This window comes from Mytilus trossulus, chromosome 2 (genome assembly GCF_036588685.1).
Source record: "Mytilus trossulus isolate FHL-02 chromosome 2, PNRI_Mtr1.1.1.hap1, whole genome shotgun sequence".
Lineage (NCBI taxonomy): Eukaryota > Metazoa > Mollusca > Bivalvia > Mytilida > Mytilidae > Mytilus > Mytilus trossulus.
Window position 1 is genome coordinate 83369890 of NC_086374.1, and position 22233 is coordinate 83392122.

At 33.2% G+C, this 22233-nt stretch overlaps 1 protein-coding gene across 2 annotated transcripts; it reads right to left on the reverse strand.

Annotated features, from left to right (window-relative positions):
• Nucleotides 1–8907: 8907 nt before the first annotated feature.
• Nucleotides 8908–21564, reverse strand: LOC134708180 (uncharacterized). 2 transcript variants are annotated; one of them, XM_063568514.1, is made up of 7 exons: nucleotides 21366–21564; nucleotides 15785–15821; nucleotides 15300–15377; nucleotides 14495–14611; nucleotides 13847–13923; nucleotides 11635–11716; nucleotides 8908–10374 (listed from the first exon to the last, which is right to left on the reverse strand). In XM_063568514.1, the coding sequence occupies exons 2-7, from the start codon at nucleotides 15798–15800 to the stop codon at nucleotides 9125–9127; spliced, it is 1620 nt and encodes a 539-aa protein (XP_063424584.1). In that variant the 5' UTR covers nucleotides 15801–15821; nucleotides 21366–21564; the 3' UTR covers nucleotides 8908–9124. The 2 variants fall into 2 exon arrangements, with proteins under 2 accessions (XP_063424584.1, XP_063424583.1); XM_063568513.1 differs by lacking the exon at nucleotides 21366–21564 and adding an exon at nucleotides 21163–21283.
• Nucleotides 21565–22233: the final 669 nt, after the last annotated feature.

Consider the following 22233-nt stretch of genomic DNA (forward strand, 5'->3'; position numbering starts at 1 on the left):
ACTATTAATATTTATCTGATTTTCACTACAACATGTAAGAAGTATATTTAATATTTTATTTTTAAAGTTAATTCTATAGTTTGATTTTTTTTTTACATTTCAGTAAAAAGTGACTTTCATCTTCACCTTTCTACCTCACCTGATTTACATACATTATAAACTCGTTCATCGGTTAGTAACCTAAATATCGCCCCTTTTCAATAGCAAGATTCTGTGCACTCAATCTAATTTTACACAGAGATGACCTTTCTAATCTATTACTTAGAACATCACCAGAAGAGCTACGCTGATTGAATTATGGAATTGTTGGTCAAATTTTGATGAATCATTTTTGTAGTTTCTGGACAACAACTTGTGTGTTAGCGTATGGATCTTTCTGAAATTGTACCACAAGGTTCCATATCAAAAAATGAACGCTGAGATTTAGTTTGGGGGTTATTAACCTCTGTGGTCGTATCAGGCTGCGCTCAGGGAAGCATTTTATTTGTTGTCCCTTACAAGTCTAAGTCTTGGCTATTATGTTTTATTTTTTGTTCTTAACTGATGATATTTGGTATGAAGGTACCTCCATATACATTTTACTCGACATTGTCTCGACTGTACTTAACTGTACTTAAGTGTACTCGACTAGGTTTCTACTTTACTTAATTGGTCTGATTCAGTACTTAATGATCTTGGTGTAGTCTGCAATGGTCTTGACCTGTCTCAACTAGTCCCGACTAGACTCGACTAGTCTCAACTCAGTCTCAACCCGTCTCGACCAGTCTCGACTAGTCTTTACCTTCAAATTTAGTTCTGACTGGTGTATCGGACTAAATTAAACATTGATCTGATAAAATTCAAGCTTATTTGGTAGTTTAATTAATTGCTGAGAAATGCGAGAATTAAATTTTATAATAGGTAAAAATAAAAATTACTATATAAATTCAGATATCTTAAAATTTTAAAACTACAGAAGGTTGAGCATAGAATTACATTGACAATATGAAACATAGTTTTTATGCAGTTGTTGGTCCGTAGTTTTGAAGTTAAAGTAAATATACATGTGCTAGAGAAGAACTCAATCAAACAAATATACGTCGAACGGATAGATAACAACTGTCATATTCTTGACTTGGTACATGCATTTCAACTTGTATGAGAGTCGCATAAAATTCTATTATATTAACAACGATGTTTGATCAAAACAAACAGACTTATAATAAGTTAAACACGCAACCAGATGCTCCCGATGAGTGGGCTTCTCTTGCTCCAAGAGTAAGTCTGTTTGACGTCAATTAAATTCAAAATTCACGTTGTTTTAATCTTCAACATGAAATGTTAGAAATATCACAAGGTGTTTGTAGATGCAAATGATTGCTAACAAAAATAAAAGATAGGTACTTTAATAGAAAAAAACAATGTTCTCGATATTTTGCAAACAAACGATACAGAACTAGGACGAAAACACGACACGCACGTATTTTTGTTTTAATTCGACCAACAGGACACAATGTTCAACGTCTGGAATCAACTATACGTAAGTGATACCCGTATATATTCAAGTAAGCACCTTCGACTAGCTAGCATTTCAAATTGTAAATATCATCAATATTAAAGTAATTTTTAAAGACTATTTAAGGTAGCACAATACAAAGATTTTATAACTCCAACTCCCAAGTTTTAAAATGCTGTAACTTTCTTAATAATGCTCGAAAATTTATAAAAGTCGTAGTTTTGGATAGCTAACAGAATAATCTTTCAAATTAATGCAATGTTAGTATTATGCAACAATTATGTAACAAATTATAATGTTAACTTTGTTTTAAATATTTTTCACCAAATTTCGACTTTCAAATGAAATTAGCTTCTGCATAGGTATCACTAGAGGGTTGATTTTATTATATGTTGTTCCTATGGCCATTATCTACAAAAGGGTGTCTCAGATTTCAGATAGAATGTATAGAACACATTTTACACCTAATTAAACATTATCTTCTTTTATGTGGTTAGAATGTTTACACTAATTAGAGATTAATGAAAGATTGGAATACCATAGAGACAATCTGAGACACCCTTCTGAAGCCCATGATGTGTTGATTAAGATTTTCTGTATAGTTAAAGAGATAATAGAGCTAAATTCATTCAAGTGAACATACCCAGATTTTGCCACTAATTACATAATAATTGATTACATAATGATTGCATAATAAAATATTGCATTCATTTAAAAGATTAATCTTTTATCTATCTATATATACCTCTTTTATTATTTTTTTTGCATTCATAAAAAAGTTACAGCATTTCAAAGGTAAGGGATTGGAAGTCAAAATCTTTGTATTGTGCTACCTTAAATGGTTGCATGTCGAATTATCATATTAAACAACAATGAAAATTCATCGCACCTCAAAATATTAAACATGACAAATGGTAATTAAAATGAATCGCATTCAGAAATCAAGATGATGAATTCAGCAGCTTTAATTATATTTATTGGGGATCAGAGGAGGGACGAAACATGGTACAATTTCAGCTTCCGTTTGGAAATTTTGAATTATGAAAAAAGATCGATTTGTCAATGTTTGGATATCAAATGTACTGTATTGCCGATTCATAAAAGATACAGTCTTCACAAATACAACTACAAATACAAATACAAATATTTTTTTGGCACAAACACAATTACAATAATCGACAAAGGACCATATTACAGTGCATTACAACAATGAATACAGCATAGTCATAGTTAAAATATTTTATAATTAAGAAGCTAAAATCTCGTTTCTATACATCAGACATTTATATATATATAAGAACTATTCACTTTCAGAACTTTTAAAGAATTACCATTAATGCAACTATTAATATTTATCTGATTTTCACTACAACATGTAAGAAGTATATTTAATATTTTATTTTTAAAGTTAATTCTATAGTTTGATTTTTTTTTTACATTTCAGTAAAAAGTGACTTTCATCTTCACCTTTCTACCTCACCTGATTTACATACATTATAAACTCGTTCATCGGTTAGTAACCTAAATATCGCCCCTTTTCAATAGCAAGATTCTGTGCACTCAATCTAATTTTACACAGAGATGACCTTTCTAATCTATTACTTAGAACATCACCAGAAGAGCTACGCTGATTGAATTATGGAATTGTTGGTCAAATTTTGATGAATCATGAATTTTTGATGATTGATCGTGTGTGCACTGATCAATCACTCGTTGTTTGATACTTGGTAGATATCGTTTAATAGAAAAGTTTCCCCAGCTAGGTTTGAAAATCCTAGATTGTTTAAAATAGAATAAACATAAAAAGATTGATTGATAATCAAAAACAACTTTTACATAAAATATTTAATGATTTTTTACTTCTTTTTGATAGATAATACCATTGCATAATGTAAAAGTATGTCCCGTAATGGCGGGAATTTGTATTCGATCTCTGTAAAAATACAAGGCACACAGTTTGGTTAATATTTTATTAGTTTGCACGTAAAATCATTGAAATTAATACTAGTTAAAGAATATTGTTCCTGCAACATTGATTATAAAAGGTCTCTTTAAGTCGCTATTCGTCACAGCATAGCGAATCGATAAAACGAAGATTTTCTATTAAAATTTGTCGAATATTTTTGACAAATCCGTGAATAAATACGTAAACCTTAGTCACACAAACCATTGCTTAGTGTATTATATTTTTTTTTATATATTTGCGACAAAATGAAAAATTTTCACCAGGAAAACCATGTAAAATGGCTTTTAATATAACTTATTCTGTATTTAATGTGTATTGGTCGTCTCCTTTGTATAATAAAGTCCTTTGTCTATTGTTTTTTTCTTGTTTTTGTTTTGTTTTATTTTGTATTGATTAATAAAGAATTCCAATATGGATAATTTAATGTTGATAAAATCGGACACATATAATTGACATTTTTACCCTAATGTCTGTTAAATTTGTTCACGCATCGTTGTCAATATAGTGAAATTTGATGCGACTGTCATACCAGTGAGAGGTTAAGTTAGCTTTAAAACCAGGTTCAATCCACTATTTTCTACCTAGGAAAATGGCTGTATCAAGTCAGGAATCTGACAGTTGTTATCCATTTGTTTGTCATTTGGTTAGGGACTTTCCGTTTTGAATTTTCCTCGGAATTCAGTATTTTTGTGATATTACTTTTTTTTAATAATTAAACTGAATTATATGTCTCTTATAACATTTTATATAGTTATACAGCTAGGAATAGGTATGTCTGGATAAGAAACCACGTTGGCCGGAGGTTGGAGTGGTTTCTTATTCAGACACGCCATATAACATACTTACACCCTATGACAAATCCTACATTTGTTATTATTGATTATTAAATAATAAAAAAAGAAAAGATAGCATATTTATTGACAATATCAAACCATGATTTTTAAGATTATTTATATTTATTTTTACATGAAACCCAAATAGTAATCTTACTTTGTCTATCTTCGTTTAAACTTTGACACGTTAATAGATTTTACAAATATCAAAGTTGCTGTTTAGCATATACCCGTTAAATTCATGTACTCAATATGTATCATGCTCCTTGCATGCATTTGTCAATATGGTTTGGCATAAATAAAGTATAAGACGGACGACATTTTGAGCCAAGCCTTGGATTTGTTAGAAGAAACTAGAGATAAAGGCTTTATTACAATCCAAAGTACTTATACCTGTTCAATTAAGGTAATCTTAAATGTATTTTATATATGTATGGTTTTATTAATAAAAAAGAGCCTCCCCAGCCTCTCCTCAAGAATAATAAACCGACAGTCGTATTCGGACATACTGAGGGAAAGGTGTGTCTGGATTATAAAACCCGACGATCGGACACGCTCAACATACAAACATATAGATTGATCATCAAGTTAGGAGCCGATCCCGTGGTGGGGGGTGGTAATCACCCCCTTTCTTAACAAGAATAATGCTTTAGAATAGAGACATATGATTAGGTTCAAAATTTTTATCTGCAAGCAAGTAGAATTTCAAAAGATGTTTTTTTATTCAAAGTAGATACTTAATAATTTTTTCGCTACTATTGGAATTTCCTACAATGTTTTTTTTAAATTTATCTGGAAACAACTTGTGGTGAAAACTATTACTAATTTCTTATGCTCATGCTATTTAAAAAAATACAATTTCTATTGTTATGAATAACAATGGATTGTGTTTACTGGATGTAGAAGCAAGGTTTCCAGAAACCCCGCTCGTCACACCCTATTGCCAAAATTCATTGTTATTCGAAACAATAGATCTATTCAATTTACATTTGTTTCAGAAACAGAAACTAGACAGTGTAACAATAGAGCTCGGGTGTAAAAAATACGTCAACTGGATTTAGCAGTTTAATACCAGTAACTTTATAAATTACCATACACATGACAATTAACAAATCCGTTTATCAAATATACAAGTAGCAATATTGTATAATAATTACAATGAAAGAAAATTGAGAATGGAAACGGGGAATATGTCAAAGCGAAAACAACCGAACCATAGAGCAGACAACAGCCGAAGGCCAGCAATAGGATTCCATGTCGAGAGAAACTCCCGCACCCGGAATCGTCCTTCAGCTAGCCCCTAAACAAATATGTATACTAGCTCAGTGATAATGGACGTCATACTTAAATCCGAACTATACACAGGAAACTAAAATTAAAAATCATATAAGACTAACAAAGGCCAGAGGCTCCTGACTTAGGACAGGCGCAAAATTGCGGCAGGATTGGACGTGATTTTGGAGATCTCAACCCTCCCCATTTACCTCTAGCCAATGTAGAAAAAAAACCCGTAGAACAATACGCACAGTAAAACTCAATTTAAGGGAAGTCAGAGTCCGATGTCAGAATATGAAACAATAGTTACATTAATACATACATAACAACAGACTACTAGTAGTTACTGACATGCCAGATCCAGACCTCAATTTAAATGATTGAAAGATAAAGGCAACATTAGTATACCGCTGTTCAAAATTCATAAATCGATTGAGAAAAAAAACCATACATGACAGGACTACAATACAAATAAATGGGAGAAAATATAGGACAGAGAAACACACGAAAAATAGCTTACAAAAGGTACCAGGTTTAAATTTAATACGGCAGGCGTGCGTTTCGTCCACACAAGACTAACCAATGACGCTCAGATGTTCTACCTTGGACAAGAACATCCTTATTAGTTAGAATAATTATTACTTTTGCGAACAGTATTTTATTTAAAATGACAACCAGTATACAATAGATATACATGGTAAAACCGAAGTGATGTCTTCATCATATGAATATCGAGCACAATCCCTACTGTTAGGGGTTTAGTATATAGCACCTTAAGAACTATATACTAGTTCAGTGATAATGAACGCCATACTAAACTCCAAATTGTACACAAGCAACTTAATAAGTCTGTTTAAAGGTTCTTTTTAGCTTTTGAGGTCAATACTGACATTTATTTGTGTGCTTGGTAAAGAATATTAACATAAAAGATTGGAGGTGAAATACCTGAACGTATAAGATGTCTGCATGTTGAGTTATATTCACGAATGATTTCCTTATACCGATAATAATATTTACTAAATGTTTTGACTAGTTTGTGATATCGGAAACCCTGGTGTAATAATTTTTCAGTAATACACAACTTTCTCTCATTACTGCACATGTTTAATATCTCATTCAACAAATTTCGAAGGCTTGTAAAAAATGCGTGACGTGTGCAGAGTGTAGTTCTTCCTTTATTACTGAACTTTAATCCTATTATTATACATTATAATCCTTCGAACCACTTTATAATAAAAAAGTTTTGTAGAACAAGGCAAAATCGAGTAAAACTGGTTATAAACGCTTCGATAAAATAGTTATCAGAGGTACCAGGATTATAATTTGATACGCCAGACGCGGGTGTCGTCTACAACCCCACTAAAAACCAATTATATCCTCAATTCAATAATACTTTAACAGAAACTGTGGACAGCATCTGGCACTATACTAACAAATAATTCTTTGAAAGCACGATTTTTGATTAAATTGCTTCTCTCCCTTGCAACATCATTCAGTAACTGCTGTGAGTACTCCAAGAACTATACGTGTATGGGCTTGCTCATTGTTGAAGGCACACGGTTACCTATAACGGTTAATTTCTGTGTCATTTTGTCACTTGTGAAGAGTTGTATCTTTGCTTATCATACCACATCTTCTTTTTTATATTTTTGTGGTGGGGATGTATAAGTAACCTGCCACGTCCGCTCAATGTTTTTGTCAGATGAACTCCTGCTTCGCATCGATCTGGGGAGTTAAACCTTTTTCACTGAGTTCGTTCTTATATTGAACAGTTACACCACTGTCCAGTGTTAGGTTGAGGACCTGTGCGTCCTCTAACTAGTTTAAACGCGCCACATTCTGTATGTGACTGCTCCAAGCCAAGAGCCCGAAATTCAGTGGTTATTGTTTCTTATTTGTCTTTCTTTGATTATTTTGTATATGAATTATACCACTACGTGTTTCTTTTAAATGATTTAATTCGAGGCTTTTAGCTGACCATGCGGTACAGATATTTCTACGCACTGTGATCTATAGTTGTTAATTTCTGTGACCATTGGTATGTTATGAAGAGATATGAGCTGTGAACATCGGTATGCTACTGTTGCCTTTATCTCATTGTCAATCAGACCAAATCTTTTTAGTTTTATATCTTAGTCTTATAGATAAAGAACAGGAAAAGGGAGACAGTCTATATTTGTGATGTTGATTTATGGACACAATTGGAAATGCTTACTGTGGATTCGTTTATTTCGTGGGTACCAATTTTCATGGATTAAGGAAAACTTACATGTTCGTGGATATTTAATCTCGTGGTTTTGTGACATGCATATCATTAATGTGGTCATTTTATAAATTTCCTGTTAACAAAACTTTGAATTTACCGAAAAACTAAGGATTTTCTTATCCCAGGTATAGATTACCTTAGCCGTTTTTGGCACAACTTTTTGGACTTTTGGATCCTCAATGCTCTTCAACTTTGTACTTGTTTGGCTTTTTAAATATTTTGATATGAGCGTCACTGATGAGTCTCATGTAGACGAAACGTGCGTCTGGCGTACTAAATTATAATCCTGGTACCTTTGATAACTATTTGCCAAAGTCTGCATACAAGCCTAGAAAAATTTATCTTTCGTTGATCATTCAATTTTGCGGTTTAGCTATACCAACCAAATCCACGAAAATTGATATCCAACGAATAATAATGAATCTACAGTATATCCTATAAGATACTGCCGTGAAACAGTGCATAAGTCTCCGATTATATATAAATGTTCATAGTTGCTGTATTCAAAATGGTCACCATGACACTTATCTACAAATACGCTGAACTGAAACCATGGGATTTTCTCCCACTCCTTGGAAGCTACGTATGGAAGCTTATGACTTTCAATTTTTCAATACGTCATTGTACTAACAGGAAACGAAGTAGAAGATACCAGAGGTCAAAGACCATCTGACACTGCCATCGCAAAACAATAACAAAAGTAAAACGACTTAAAAGGCCAAAAAGACAAACAACAGCATACAAAACAAAATAAAGGAAAATATTTAAGAACACGAAAATCATCAAGAAACTAAGGATAAACTGTTTTCACAACTATTGAGGTAGAAAAAGATTGCTTATACGTATTCGGCACAACTTTTCGTTTATTAATTCTGTTCAACTTTGTAATATTTGACTTGTTTTTACAACATTCGTAACCAAGTTATAATCTTTGTATAAGCTAGGAATGTGGAAGATTTTTTCAAACAGTCTGTTTCTATGAATATTTTCTCACAATCGATTTACGACTTTTAAACAGCTGCTTACTACTTTTGCCTTTATTTGATGAGTTAGTATATTGAAAACATCGGAATATTGAACATTAAACTTTAATAAATATTGTACATAAAACACTTACATGCACATAAAAAACTTTTTACTCATACATGTACTTATGACATATCGAACTCATACTAGTACATATGAAAAGCCTAATTGGCCAATAAAAAGGGTTTATACCTTTGTAAAACTTTCCAATGCACATATTTTGTATTTATGCCATGCCCGTATTTAATAACTGTTTTGTTTTACTACGCAAAATTTTCATAAATAGGATCGAATACTTTTTGTACAGTAATGGGTACTGATGCTGGATCTGACAGCTGGTCATCCGTGTCTGAAGATTCACTACTTAAATAACTAATATCGTTGACCTGCTGATTGTTGTTTGTAATGGGCTTAAGAGGACTTCCCGGTTTCATGTAATCATCCTCAGAATCATCGGACTCTGATTCCGTAGACGAAGATGACACTGATTGCACTTTGTTTTGTGGTAAATGCAAATTAGGCAAGCTAGTATAATCAATAACAGTATGTGGGTTCTCATAGTCATCATCTGAATCTGCTTCGTCACTGTCCGGATTGTTGACCGCGCCATAGTGATCAACGGTAACATATCCTGAATTAGAACTTTGTTCAGCTTTTCTACAAGGAGGATTTTTTCTAAGAAGAGTCACACTATCAACGGATGCATAATCAGACTCTGATCTTTGTTTAATTCCTCCAATTTGAGGGTTTCTAGAACCTTTAACAACATCGTCTTTGTTGTTCAAAACAGAATGATCAACAGAGGCGTAATCTGATTCCGAACGCTGCTGAATGAATCCAATAGAGGGATTTCTTGTATTTACCGCGTTACTGTCGTCATCCTTCCGAAGGGTATGATCAACAATTGCGTAGTCCGATTCGGACATCTGCTTTATTAATCCAATAGAAGGGTTTTTGACACTGCTGTATATTTTTTCTATTTTTCCATCCACTTGACTATCAGTTTCATCTGACTTGAACTCAACATAAGGACTTTCCACTTTAACACTTTTATCCGGAGGAAGACTCGGAAGTACTATCATATAGTCATCTTGTGTGTAATCTTTCGTGTCGTCTATCGGCGTGTTTTCTGTGTGTTTGATTGGGATCTTTGGAAGATTTAATTTTGCGGTTTTAATATAACCATCATCACCATCACTATCAGAATCACTTTCACTACCTGATGTTTTGTTTCCCTTGATGTATAAATCATATTTGGATGCCTCCTGCATCGCCATCGCTTTTCTCTCCAATATTTTAGGTGAATTGGTAATATTATTAGTTTGTGCTTTCGTTTTTTCAGGGAAAGTTTTGGCTCCAATGCTTTTAGGACTTACATATGTATTTGGAGGAATTCTCGGCCGCTCAGGAATTTTCATATTCGGCATTGTTGATATCTTTTCTAAATTCGCATGTTTTTTATACAGATCCTGATCATCCTTGGTTGTTTGCATTGGTTTTACCTTTAAAGGTTCTAAAAAGAAAAAAAATGAAAATGAGGAGACCGAAAATAAAGTCATGCCAACAAATTTCTTTCAAGCTTTAAATTTTGTTTGTATTGTAATACACATAATTATATATATATATATATATATATAAATATAAATACAAATAAAGTGAGTGTGTTTAAGAATTGAATGCTTCTTTTTTGTAACTTTATTGGGGTGTAAAAGCGTTGACTGAAGTACACTTTGTATGAAGCGCTTCATTCTAAAAATGTGCACACGGTCAACGCTTTTACAACCATATGAAAATACTAAAAGAAGCATTCAATTCAATATTTATAATTACATTTTTAACTAGGGTCATGATTTTTATTAAGTTTTTACTTGATTTACCTGTGCACTTTATTATGAGACCTCGTGTCATCATGAATGATAAGTTTTATTGTGAAATGCAAATGCTTAAGGAATAACAAGTGATGAGCAGCTAGCCAATCAGAATAACGTACTTTAATGAAATATACATCTAATGTAATTATATCTAGATATTCCACATGATACAGTCAGTTTCAAAAACGAAACTACCTATTATTCTTTATATAAAAGTCACAGGGAAGACAAAGGACAAAACAATTCAAACGAGAAACTCTAAGGCTGATGTGTGACAGAACAATGAACAAAAGAAAAATATCACAGACAATAACCAAAACTATTACACTCTCTAACCTTGGGCAGCAAAAAATAAGGAACAATCTGTAAAATGGTAAAAATCTAGCATTTCTTGCAATTTCTTAAAGGTAGGGCAAAGTCAAAATTACAACTTATAGATTTATCATAGTCTACCAGGGTAAAGCATTGGTCAGTACACATCCAACGAATTTATCTAAAAGGGTAAAGAGCAAGCTTGTTTATTGATAAAAGTAAAAAAGTTTATCAAATCTTAGATTTTACTGTGTAATAATAATGTTGATGATAGAATATGTGATACATTATAATAAATAACATGTCATACCTATACGAGCATTTCGTCTATAGAACACTCATCAGTGATTCGAGATAAAATAGTTTAAAAAGGACAAATAAAGTGAGAAGAAGAATATCATTGAAGGACTAGAATTCCAAAAGGTCTTACCAAATACAGATAAGGTAGAACACTTCTTGACACTTCTTGTACATTCGTTTATTTGAAAAGTTAAGCTAAGACAAAATGATTCATTGTTCTAAGTTTTCAAACTTGAGTTTTTTGTATTGAGTTATTAATACACGAATTAAGGTGCTAGATATGAACTCACCGTTTTGTCTCCGAGTAAGTGCAATGCCTTTCTTAATTGCGTTCTCCCAATTTATATATTCATCTTTGCTAGGAGCCATGAACTGAAATAAATAAAATAAGATACGTCAAAACAAACTAAACTGGAATGCACTTCACACAAATGAGTAAAATCTTGATATCTAAAATTATTTAAGATATAAACCGGTAGTTTCATTTAAACCTGTAGCATTGCACAAGCCATTTGCTCTAAGACAATATCCAAAATGTTTTGACCTATACACACATTATCATATGTCCAATGCCGTCACGTTTACCCACATAATCACAATCCCTTGGCTTAAATCCAAATAATAAAAATTCATTGGCTCAGACCCATATAGTCACAAGTCCATTGGATTAAACCCACATAGTCACAACTCCATTGGCTTAATCCCACATAGCCACAATCCTTTCGCTTAAACCCATTTAGTCACACTCCATTGGCTTAACCCACCTAGTCATAATCCCTTAGTTAAAATCAACATGAGATAGCTTGTTGTTCGGTGTGAGCCAAGGCTCCGTGTTGAAGGCCGTACTTTAACCTATAATGGTTTAATTTTTAAATTGTTATTTGGATGGAGAGTTGTCTCATTGGCACTCACACCACATCTTCCTATATCTATGATCACAATCCCTGGGCTTTAACCCATATATGTATGATCCCTTGGTTTAAACCAACATCTCACAATCCCTTTACTTAAACCCACATAGTCACAATAAATTTGGCTTAAACCCATATAGTCAAAAACCTGGGTTTAAACCCACATAGTCACAATCTTTTTGTCTTAAACCCACAGCCACAATCCCTGGGCTAAAACCCACATGATCACAATCCCTTGGTTAAACCCACATAATCACAATCCACTGCCTTAAAACCACATAATCACAATCCATTGCATAAGAACAACATTTCCATTGACCAAAACCCACATGATCCTACTCCATTGGCTGAAACCCACATAATCACAATCATTGGCTTAACCCCAAATAGTCATAATTCCTTTGGCTTAAACCCACATGATCACAATCCATTGGCTTAAAGCCACATAGTCACAATACCCTGGCTTAAACCCACATAATCACAATCCATTGGCTCAAACCCACATAATCACAATCCATTGGCTTAAACCCACATATTCACATTCCCTTACCTTAAACCCACATAATCACAATCCATTGGCTTAAACCCACATAATCACAATCCATTGGCTTAAACCAACATATCACAATTCCATTGGCTAACACCTACATAATCACAATCCATTGGCTTAAACCCACATATTCACAATCCATTGGCTTAAACCCACATATTCACAATTCCATTGGCTTACACCCACATAGTCACAATTTCATTGGCTTAAACCCACATAATCACAATCCGTTGCCTTAAACCCACATAGTCACAATCCATTGGCTAAAACCCACATAGTCACAATTCATTGGCTTAAACCCACATAGTCACAATTCCATTGACTTAAACCCACATAGTCACAATTCCATTGGCTTAAACCCACATAATCACAATCCGTTGGCTTAAACCCACATAGTCACAATCCATTGGCTAAAACCCACATAGTCACAATCCATTGGCTTAATCCCACATGATCACAATCCATCGGCTCAAACCCACATAGTCACAATCCATTGGCGTTAACCCACATAGTCACAATCCCTTGGTTTAAACCTACTTGATCACGATCCCATGGCTTAAATCCACTTGATCATGATCACTTAAGCTTATACCCTAATTATCATAATCCCTTGGTCTAAACCCACATAATCACAATATCTTGGCCTTACATAAAGCATATTTTATTCCTTCCATTTAGTGTTGTCTAAGATGCAAATAACCTTTAAATCTTAAATTACAAATTCAATTTGGTAAGTCTTCTGTCTCTCTCTGACTTGATGCTCTCTTTTTAAGTGTTCAGCCTAGATTATTCGCTTGAATTTGTTTAATGAACTGGCGTGTCTTATCTGGTCTAACTTGCCTATTCTCGGTCTTGTATTTCCTAATACTTAATAGTAACAGTTGTCTCTGTTTTAATGACATAAACAATGGCGTCAGGTATTTTTGCAAGTAAATTTGATTTACTGCCAATAGTCTAACTTTCATTACACGCAATACTTCCAAAAATAAACTATAAATCATAATTGTGCAACAATAAATTATGAATATAATGTAATAATACCTCAAATTTTCGTTTAAGTTGACTGACCAATGAAAACCCGAATGGACTGTGCCCTGGACTATGTAAAAATCGATAACCTATAAAACATAATCAAATAAAATATATATACAAAGAATTAAATTGCACAAGAATAAACAAAACTTGTGTATAAAAGACGTTGATGATAAAAAGATGCTTAAGTAACAAAAAAAGCAACCAGCTGTAAGATATCTATTACCTACATTTTAACTCATCGCATTCGTTTGGTTTTTGTCTAATTATAACAACAAATAAATCATTCCTGTCAATCATTTCCAAAAGAAATTCGTATTGAACTGCATTTATTTTATTTGCGAAGTCCCAACGTTAAATTTTGTGATACAAAAGTGTGTTAGCCTCGCCTAAATTTATATAAGATACTACATTGGTTTTAAAGCCGAGAAAGCATCAGAAATATGTGTACACACATTTTGTGCGTCCTATATACTTTCCTAGAGTTACTACAAGGAATACTCAAGCCTAAACATTTGAAACTCGGGGATGCAAAAATATTCAGAAACGTCAGGAGTAATATGATAAAAAAGCGACCTGAAGAAAACTGAATTTATGCAACATCAGCTATTTTTTTTATGGAAACTCTTCCTAACAAGCAACATTTAGAATGCTTACTTTCAAGAGAAAACCCTCCTTTCTGTGCTTTATCCTCTGGAGAATCATAGTACAGAAATAAATTCCCGTAAACCAAACACCATCTACGCTGATATTTTATAGACAGCAACTTTTTACCTATTAAAAGAAAAAATAAAAAAAGCATGAAAATACGCTGAGGTAATATTTTTTTCTGTTTTATGAAGAAAAAGAAAATTACAGTGCATATAAATCTTTCAATAAGACAACTGACTCCTGCCAAAAACAATACACTATCGTGTCTTGACTAGTTAAGGACAACGGCCCTTATTGGTCGTTTGACTATTTGTACAAAGTTTGATAGCTCACTTTGGTGTTTTGACTATTTGTACAGAGTTGAAATGTCTCATATGGATGTTTTGACTATTTCAAAACAGTCTAAAATCATATATGGATGGATGATTTGACTATTTGGACAAAATGCAATAGCTCATATAGTGTGACTCTTTGTTTGTAGTCCAATGATCATATTGATGTTGCACATGTGTTGCGTATATCGATGTTACATGTACAGTGATACTTGATATAAAGAGACATGAACAATAGTTAACAGGGGAGATACATGTACTATAATTAAAATTCATTAGCATCTTCTTATACTTTTTTTGTCATTTTTGGTTCAAAAATTCTATAAATTTTGGATATAATTTGGCTCCGAGCATCACTGAAGTTACGTTTATTGTCGAAATGCGCATCTGGTGCCGTGAAATTGGTACCGGTTATGTCATTCCATGACTAATAGAAAGTTAAAATCAATATTCAACAAATAAAACAGTAATATACTTACTTGGTCTCTTCTTTTCCAGATAGCCTTTCATGGAGGCATTAACCAAATGTGACGCCGCTACTACTAGTGGAAGATCAGCTAAGAAAGAATATTGTAGATATTTAAAAAAGGTATGCGTACGTATTACGAAGTTTACAGATGTCATGTATGTACTTTGAATTAAAAGAGAAAGTTTATAGCAGGTTTTGATACTGAAAAAGATGCAGTTGTTATCAAATGTCGTCTGAAATAATTGTTTTAGTTCAACGTAAGCGTTGCTCTAGTTAAACCTCTTTTGAATCGTTTCACCTTCTATTAAATCTGTACGATGATCTTGTTGTTTGAATACTTGTCATTTGACATGTAGCAGATACCGTATTTGTCTCATTGGCAATAATACCACGTCTCCTTGTTTTCATAATTTTGTTTTTGTAATTGTCTTGCTTCAAACTCGGTAATAAGCGCTGGCAGTATTTCACATAAGATAAACATAATAAAGTTATTACCTCCAGTTTTTGACATCTTTTGATATTAAATTTGTGCCTGAAAAAAAAGATAATCTTTACTGATTTTTTCAAAAAGAATCAAAATACATATTCAGAGACTGTTAAATACAAAGAGCGTGTGCCAATAATTTGTATTGAAATATCGAAAAGATAATTAACTGTGGATATACTGATATATGTAAGGGTATTTGTCAAGAAGTCAGTCACTCACCATGTCGGTAATTTTATCTAGATAATCAAACAAGTGAAGACTTTCATATTTTTGCGGGGAAGGAAGGTGAGGGGCGTCTAATTTGGCTTTGAAGGAGATTTGGGCTTGATTAATTTTCCATCTTCCTCTAAATTTTCAAATAATGTATGTTACTATTCTTCTAATAGTTATCAAAGGTACCAGGATTATAATTTAATACACCAGACGCGCGTTTCGTCTACATAAAACTCATCAGTGACGCTCAGATTAAAACAGTTATAAAACCAAACATTCAAGTACTAAAACTCATACATATTAAAGCCCCAGTTTTGATACATGTTAACAGGAAATATGATATAATTGTTAGTACGTGGAAATAGTAACTACAGAAGTTCAGGCGTACCAAGATTAACATTTTTCAAATCTTATTACCAAGATCGAATTTCTTTTTATAGGTCTAAGCTCTATGATAAGCTGAAATTCAATGTATTATGAACTCTAAATAGTGTTCATGTTAACTTGGAAGCAGATGTGTTAAAGTCAAGTAATAAATCCTAATTCAAAATGACTTACTCGGGTAAATACTACAAAACGAAAAATGACGAATCGATGAAAAAAACCTCAACGATTTGACTTGATGCGGGGACTTTCAAATTATAGGACCGATTTTAAGGAGGATTCACATCAGGCACACGTTTTTATCAGTGGCGGATCAAGGGAAGGGGGGGGGTTCCGGGTTGGTTACCCCCTTTTTTCTTAAGGATCAATGCATTTGAATGGGGACATGCAGTTGGAACCTCTACACTATCTTGGGCTAGGACACTCTTTTAAAAATTGGTGGACCAGCCCCTTCTTATAGTGTTGTATTAGTTCATACTAATTATATTTTGTAACTACAATGACACAGCTGTGTGAACTTTTAATAAGTAAGTTAAGTGAGTTATAAATCAAAATGTACAAACTAACATTTTTGAAAGAGCGTATAAGCAAAGGGTTTTTGATACTTTAAAGTGACCTTGCAGTGTATAGAGTGTAATAGCATATAAATATCATGGTTGCGTAATACAGCACCAATTAAATATTCAACACTAATTAACCATACACATTTTTAAGTGTTTTCTTTCTTCATTCTAAGTCAAGTATTTTAAATCCAATATATTTGAAAAATTACTTCCTTATTGCGAAAAGAAGTTTATGTTGACCCTAGTCCAGGGTCGATCGGTGTAAGGTCTGAAACACTATAAATTATCAGCTGCGAGGCGTATAATGACAACACCTTATTACGGCTATTGTTACAACAGATACAAATTGGATCTTTGTTGCATGCTTGCTTTGTCAATTTTTTGTCTGAGTTTTCAGTCGTCATTATCATACAATGGATTTTGCCTGTTTCCGATCGTCGATCAATGGATTTTGCAATTATAACCACAGATTTAAGCCTGTGTTTCAAATTACAATCGTAGTGCAGTGTAATGATAATAGATACGAAAGAATAGGGGGTATCCGATGTTCAGTAGATTTTTGTCTGTGTTTCCGATGTTCAGAAGATTTTTGTCTGTGTTTCTGATGTCCAGCAGATTTTTGCCTGTGTGTCCGATGTCCATTAGATTTTACTCTGTTTCCGATGTCAAGTAGATTTTTGTCTGTGTTTCCTATGTCCAGCAGATTTTAGTCTGTGTTTCTGATGTCAATCAGATTTATGTCTATGTGTCCGATGTCCAGCAGATTTTTGTCTGTATTCCGATGTCCAGTAGATTTTTGTCTGTGTTTCCGATGTCCAGCAGATTTTAGTCTGTGTTTCCAATGTCCAGCAGATTTTGTCTGTGTTTCCGATGTCCAGCAGATTTTTGTCTGTGTTTCCGATGTCCAGCAGATATTTGTTTGGTTTGCGGTTTCCAGCAGATTTTTGTATGGTTTGCGATTTCCAGCAGATTTTTGTCTGTGTTTCCGATATCCTGTAGTTACCTGTCTGTGTTTCTGATGTCCAGCAGATATTTGTCTGTGTTTCCGATATCCAGAAGATTTTTGTCTGTGTTTCCGACGTCCAGCAGATATTTGTCTGTGTTTATCAGATATTTGTCTGTTTCCGATGTCTAGCAGATTTTTGTCTGCGTTTCCTATGTCCAGTAGATATTTGTCTGTGTTTCTGATGTCTAGTAGATTTGAGGCTGTGTTTCAGATGTCCAGCAGATTTTTATTTGTGTTTCCTATTGCCATCGTGAACAGCAGGTTTATATCTCGGTCCTACTTATTGCATCTTCCTGTAGAATGATGTCATAGTGTCATCTGAATAAGCATTCTTCCATATTTTTTTTTATTATTCTCCATACCGTAGTTTACCCAGTTGATAGCATATTTTTTTATTTATTCTACATAGTTTAGGCAGTTGATAGTTAATTATTCAGATTTAGGTTCGATTACAGAAGTTGACAAACTATACACATTATTCAAAATCAAAAGATATTTTTAAGGTAAACACAAATTATGCGGGCATTTAAATGCCCAATATAAACATTCTTTCAAAAAATCAAGAATGAATATTGTTGGTATCATATTTAAATAAAACGCTTTTAAAAAAGTTGAACTATTTTTTTTAATGTGTTTATTTTCTCAGTTGCGTATCCCTCACAGTGTTTACTTATATTGTTGTTGTCTTAAATTATTGCATGGACAAACAAGTTACAATAAACATTGTGTTTAATGCCTAGAACTTATATGCTATAGCACGACCAATAAGGTCCACGCCGTGACGGCCATTGGGATTTTTTAAATAGCATAACATAATTATAACACAAAGACTGATATCAGAAGTCCGAATAGCTAAGTACTTAGTCATGGTGCAGTTCAACCAAGTTTGATAGGAAACTATAAAATATTGCATCAATGTAGATACATTTGTCTATGATATAAATTGTAAGACCATTGAAGCTGATCTCGAAAGCAGTGTCGAGATATATAAATGCCTTGCCACGTCCGGCCATTGTTTTGTTACTTGTTTTTCTGCTTTGTATCGATCTGATGTACTAAAGATGGATACCAACAGTTTATGCTCAGTTGCACTGACATGGAAACCAGAGAGAAAAAGGAAAGGTGGACGTCCCAAAACCACATGAAGACGGGCTGTAGAGACTGAAAGAACATCCCTTTGATGGCACAGCTGAGCTACAGCAGCTAAAGACCGTTCGGAATGGAAAAAAATGTACCAGGGCCTTAAATGCCGACGTGGTAGGTTACACCACTGTTCCAGGTTAGAGGAGGGTTGGACGCCCGCTCAAATGTGTGAACGGCCTCATTCATTATGTGCCTGTCCCGAGTCAAAAGCCTGAAACTCAGTCATTGTCGTTTGCTGCTGTATTTCATATTTGTTCATTGTTGCTTTTTTTTTTTACATAAATCAGGATGTTTGTTTTTTCAATTGAATTGTTAAACATGAAGTATTTCGGGCCGTTTAAGAGCTGACTACACGGTATATGTTTTACTTATTATTGAAGGTCGTACGGTGACCTAGGCTATAAGTGTACAACTTCATTGTCATTTGTTCTCTAATAGAGAGTTGTATCTATTTCAAATATATCATATCTTACTATATTCATTTTTTTTTTAAATATTGAAAACATTAAATCTGTATGTATGTATATGTTACAGTACACAATGGAATTAGATAGGATCCCGAATCATTCTAGTACAAATAGGAATATCGATATCTACTAGTAGACATAAGGATAGCTGGGATCTCACTTCCCAGTCTAGACAAAAATAAAATGACTTGAGCTTTTTGGCAACAAAACCAGATTTAATCTAAAGGGACCATGGGTTGTACTAGATGATTACCAAAACATACGCATTAAAAGAGTTATATTTTATGTTTATGCCCCACCCACGAAAGTAGAGGGCATTATTCTTTCTGGTCTGTGCGTCCGTTCGTTCGTTCGTCCGTTTGTTCATCCGTTCGTCTGTCTGTCCAGCTTCAGGTTAATGTTTTTGGTCAAGTCATATTTTGATGAAGTTGTAGTGTAATCAACTTGGAACTTAGTACACATGTTCCCTATGATATGATCTTTCTAATTTTTATGCCAAATTAAGCGTTTTTAACCCAATTTCACGGTCCACTGAACATAGAAAATGATAGTGCGAGTTGGACATCGGTGTTCTGTTGACACATTATTTTTCTTTATTATAAGACAAACATGTATAATAACTGTTTTCTATATCTAAAAAGAAAAAGGTTATGCCAATTTCCTATCAATTAAGTATATCACATCAGAGCCTTTCTCTAAAGGTCCGCATGTCTTAAACAGAAATTCACATAAGTTCAATGGTGACTCTGGGTCCTAATAAATTTCGATTTGTACTGTAACTTGTATAAAAAGAAGATGTGGTATGATTGCCAATGAGACAACTCTTTACAATATATCAATTACACCTGAATTTACCTTATGGCCTTAAACATTGAACAAGGTCATTACCTTTTAGTCCGGCATAAAAGGCCCCGAAGTGACACACCATTCAAACGAGAAAACTAACGGCCTACTTGTTGTATAAAAAAACAATCCGAAAACAAATATGTAACATAGATACAAACTACAACCACTGATTAACAGGCTCATGGCTTGGGACAGGCAAATACAGAATATGCATAAATTGTAATAACAGTGTACATAAAACTATAACCTAAACTATTTCGATCGTACTAAGATACGTGTTTTTTTTTTAAATGTTTATAATTTTGCATTTATAATATCTCAATTAAATATTTATGACTGTAACAAGTAATTGATTTTATTTATTTATATGACTAAAACAGATATTTCCAGTCGTTATAAATTAAATACTTGTCTTAAATTACCTTTAATATGTTTTCTATATATCTCAATGTATTTGTACATAACTTTAATAGTTTCTAGGAAAAAGAACATATAAATGAAACAGAAACTCGATGACAATTTGTATCATCAATCAACGTGTTAAAGAAATCTATATTGTATTAAAATAAGGACTATTAAAGTTTTTCTGTCTCATATTTTAATATCCAGCCATGGATAACTTTCATCAGCCTTACACCAGTTCATTCTAACCCTTAATGACCTAAAATGTATGTTGTGAAACCTATAATATACTTAAATACAATACTTTTGTTAAGAAAAAAACAACTTTTAACTGCTGCATGAAAATTAAAATGTCAACTTACCTTACATTAATGTTTTAAATTCACTTGTTTTTGCTCAAAATATAATATAGTTTAAATAAGATTTTCCTTGTCGTTAAATTTGTATCCGGAAATATTATAAAATGGAGCATAAGTGTACTCAAGGATATTATAAATCGAAACAAAGGTACATATGTATGTCGTGTGTATTGTAAGTTAAATGTGTAAACCGGAATTTACTTTACCTGCTATCGTCTAAATTTAGTCACATTTTATCTATTTTCTTCACAAGGATTTAAAATATGACCCTTGCATTATCCTCTTTGAACCTTGCGGCTTCCACTCAGTGATAAGTCAAACCGACACATGATGTCAACTTCCTAATCCTGCTGATCGTTCTCGGAATTCAGCCATTCATAAAATGTGACAAACTGGATTTCCAAAGGGTGTAAACACATTCTTTAAACAGGCGATCCGCAAAAAAGTTAATAGATTACAATTGACTTACTTCATACACATTATATAACCTTAAACGTGTTGTGAAATAATTCATAGAAGTCATAGAAACTATTTCATACATTTCAACATTTCAACACCATATATGACACAGATATTTCTATTGGTTGATGAAGAAACAATAAACCAAAATTTTAGATATAAGATGATCATGTGGTATGAGTGCCAAATTGTATATGAGACAATTCTCCACCCAAGTCACAATTTGTAAAAGAAAAACCACTATTGGTGAAAGTACGGTATTCAACACGGAGCCTTGGCTCATACCGAACAGAAAGCTTCAAAGGGCTCCAATACATTACTAGTGTAAAACCTTGTAAGTCTTGAATATGTATGAAATATTTGTCACTGGATGTTAAGCAAACAACGAACGATTTAACTTCTTTTATAGTTTGTTCTTATGTTGTACTGTTATACCACTGTCTTAACTAGTTAGGGGAGGGTTGGGATCCCGCTACATTATGTATGTTTGCGTCTGTCCCAAGTCAGAAGCCTGTAATTTAGTGGTTGTCGTTTGTTTATGTACGTGTTACATATTTTTTTTTCCGTTCATTTTTTTAGATAAATAAGGCCGTGAATTTTCTCGTTTGAATTGTT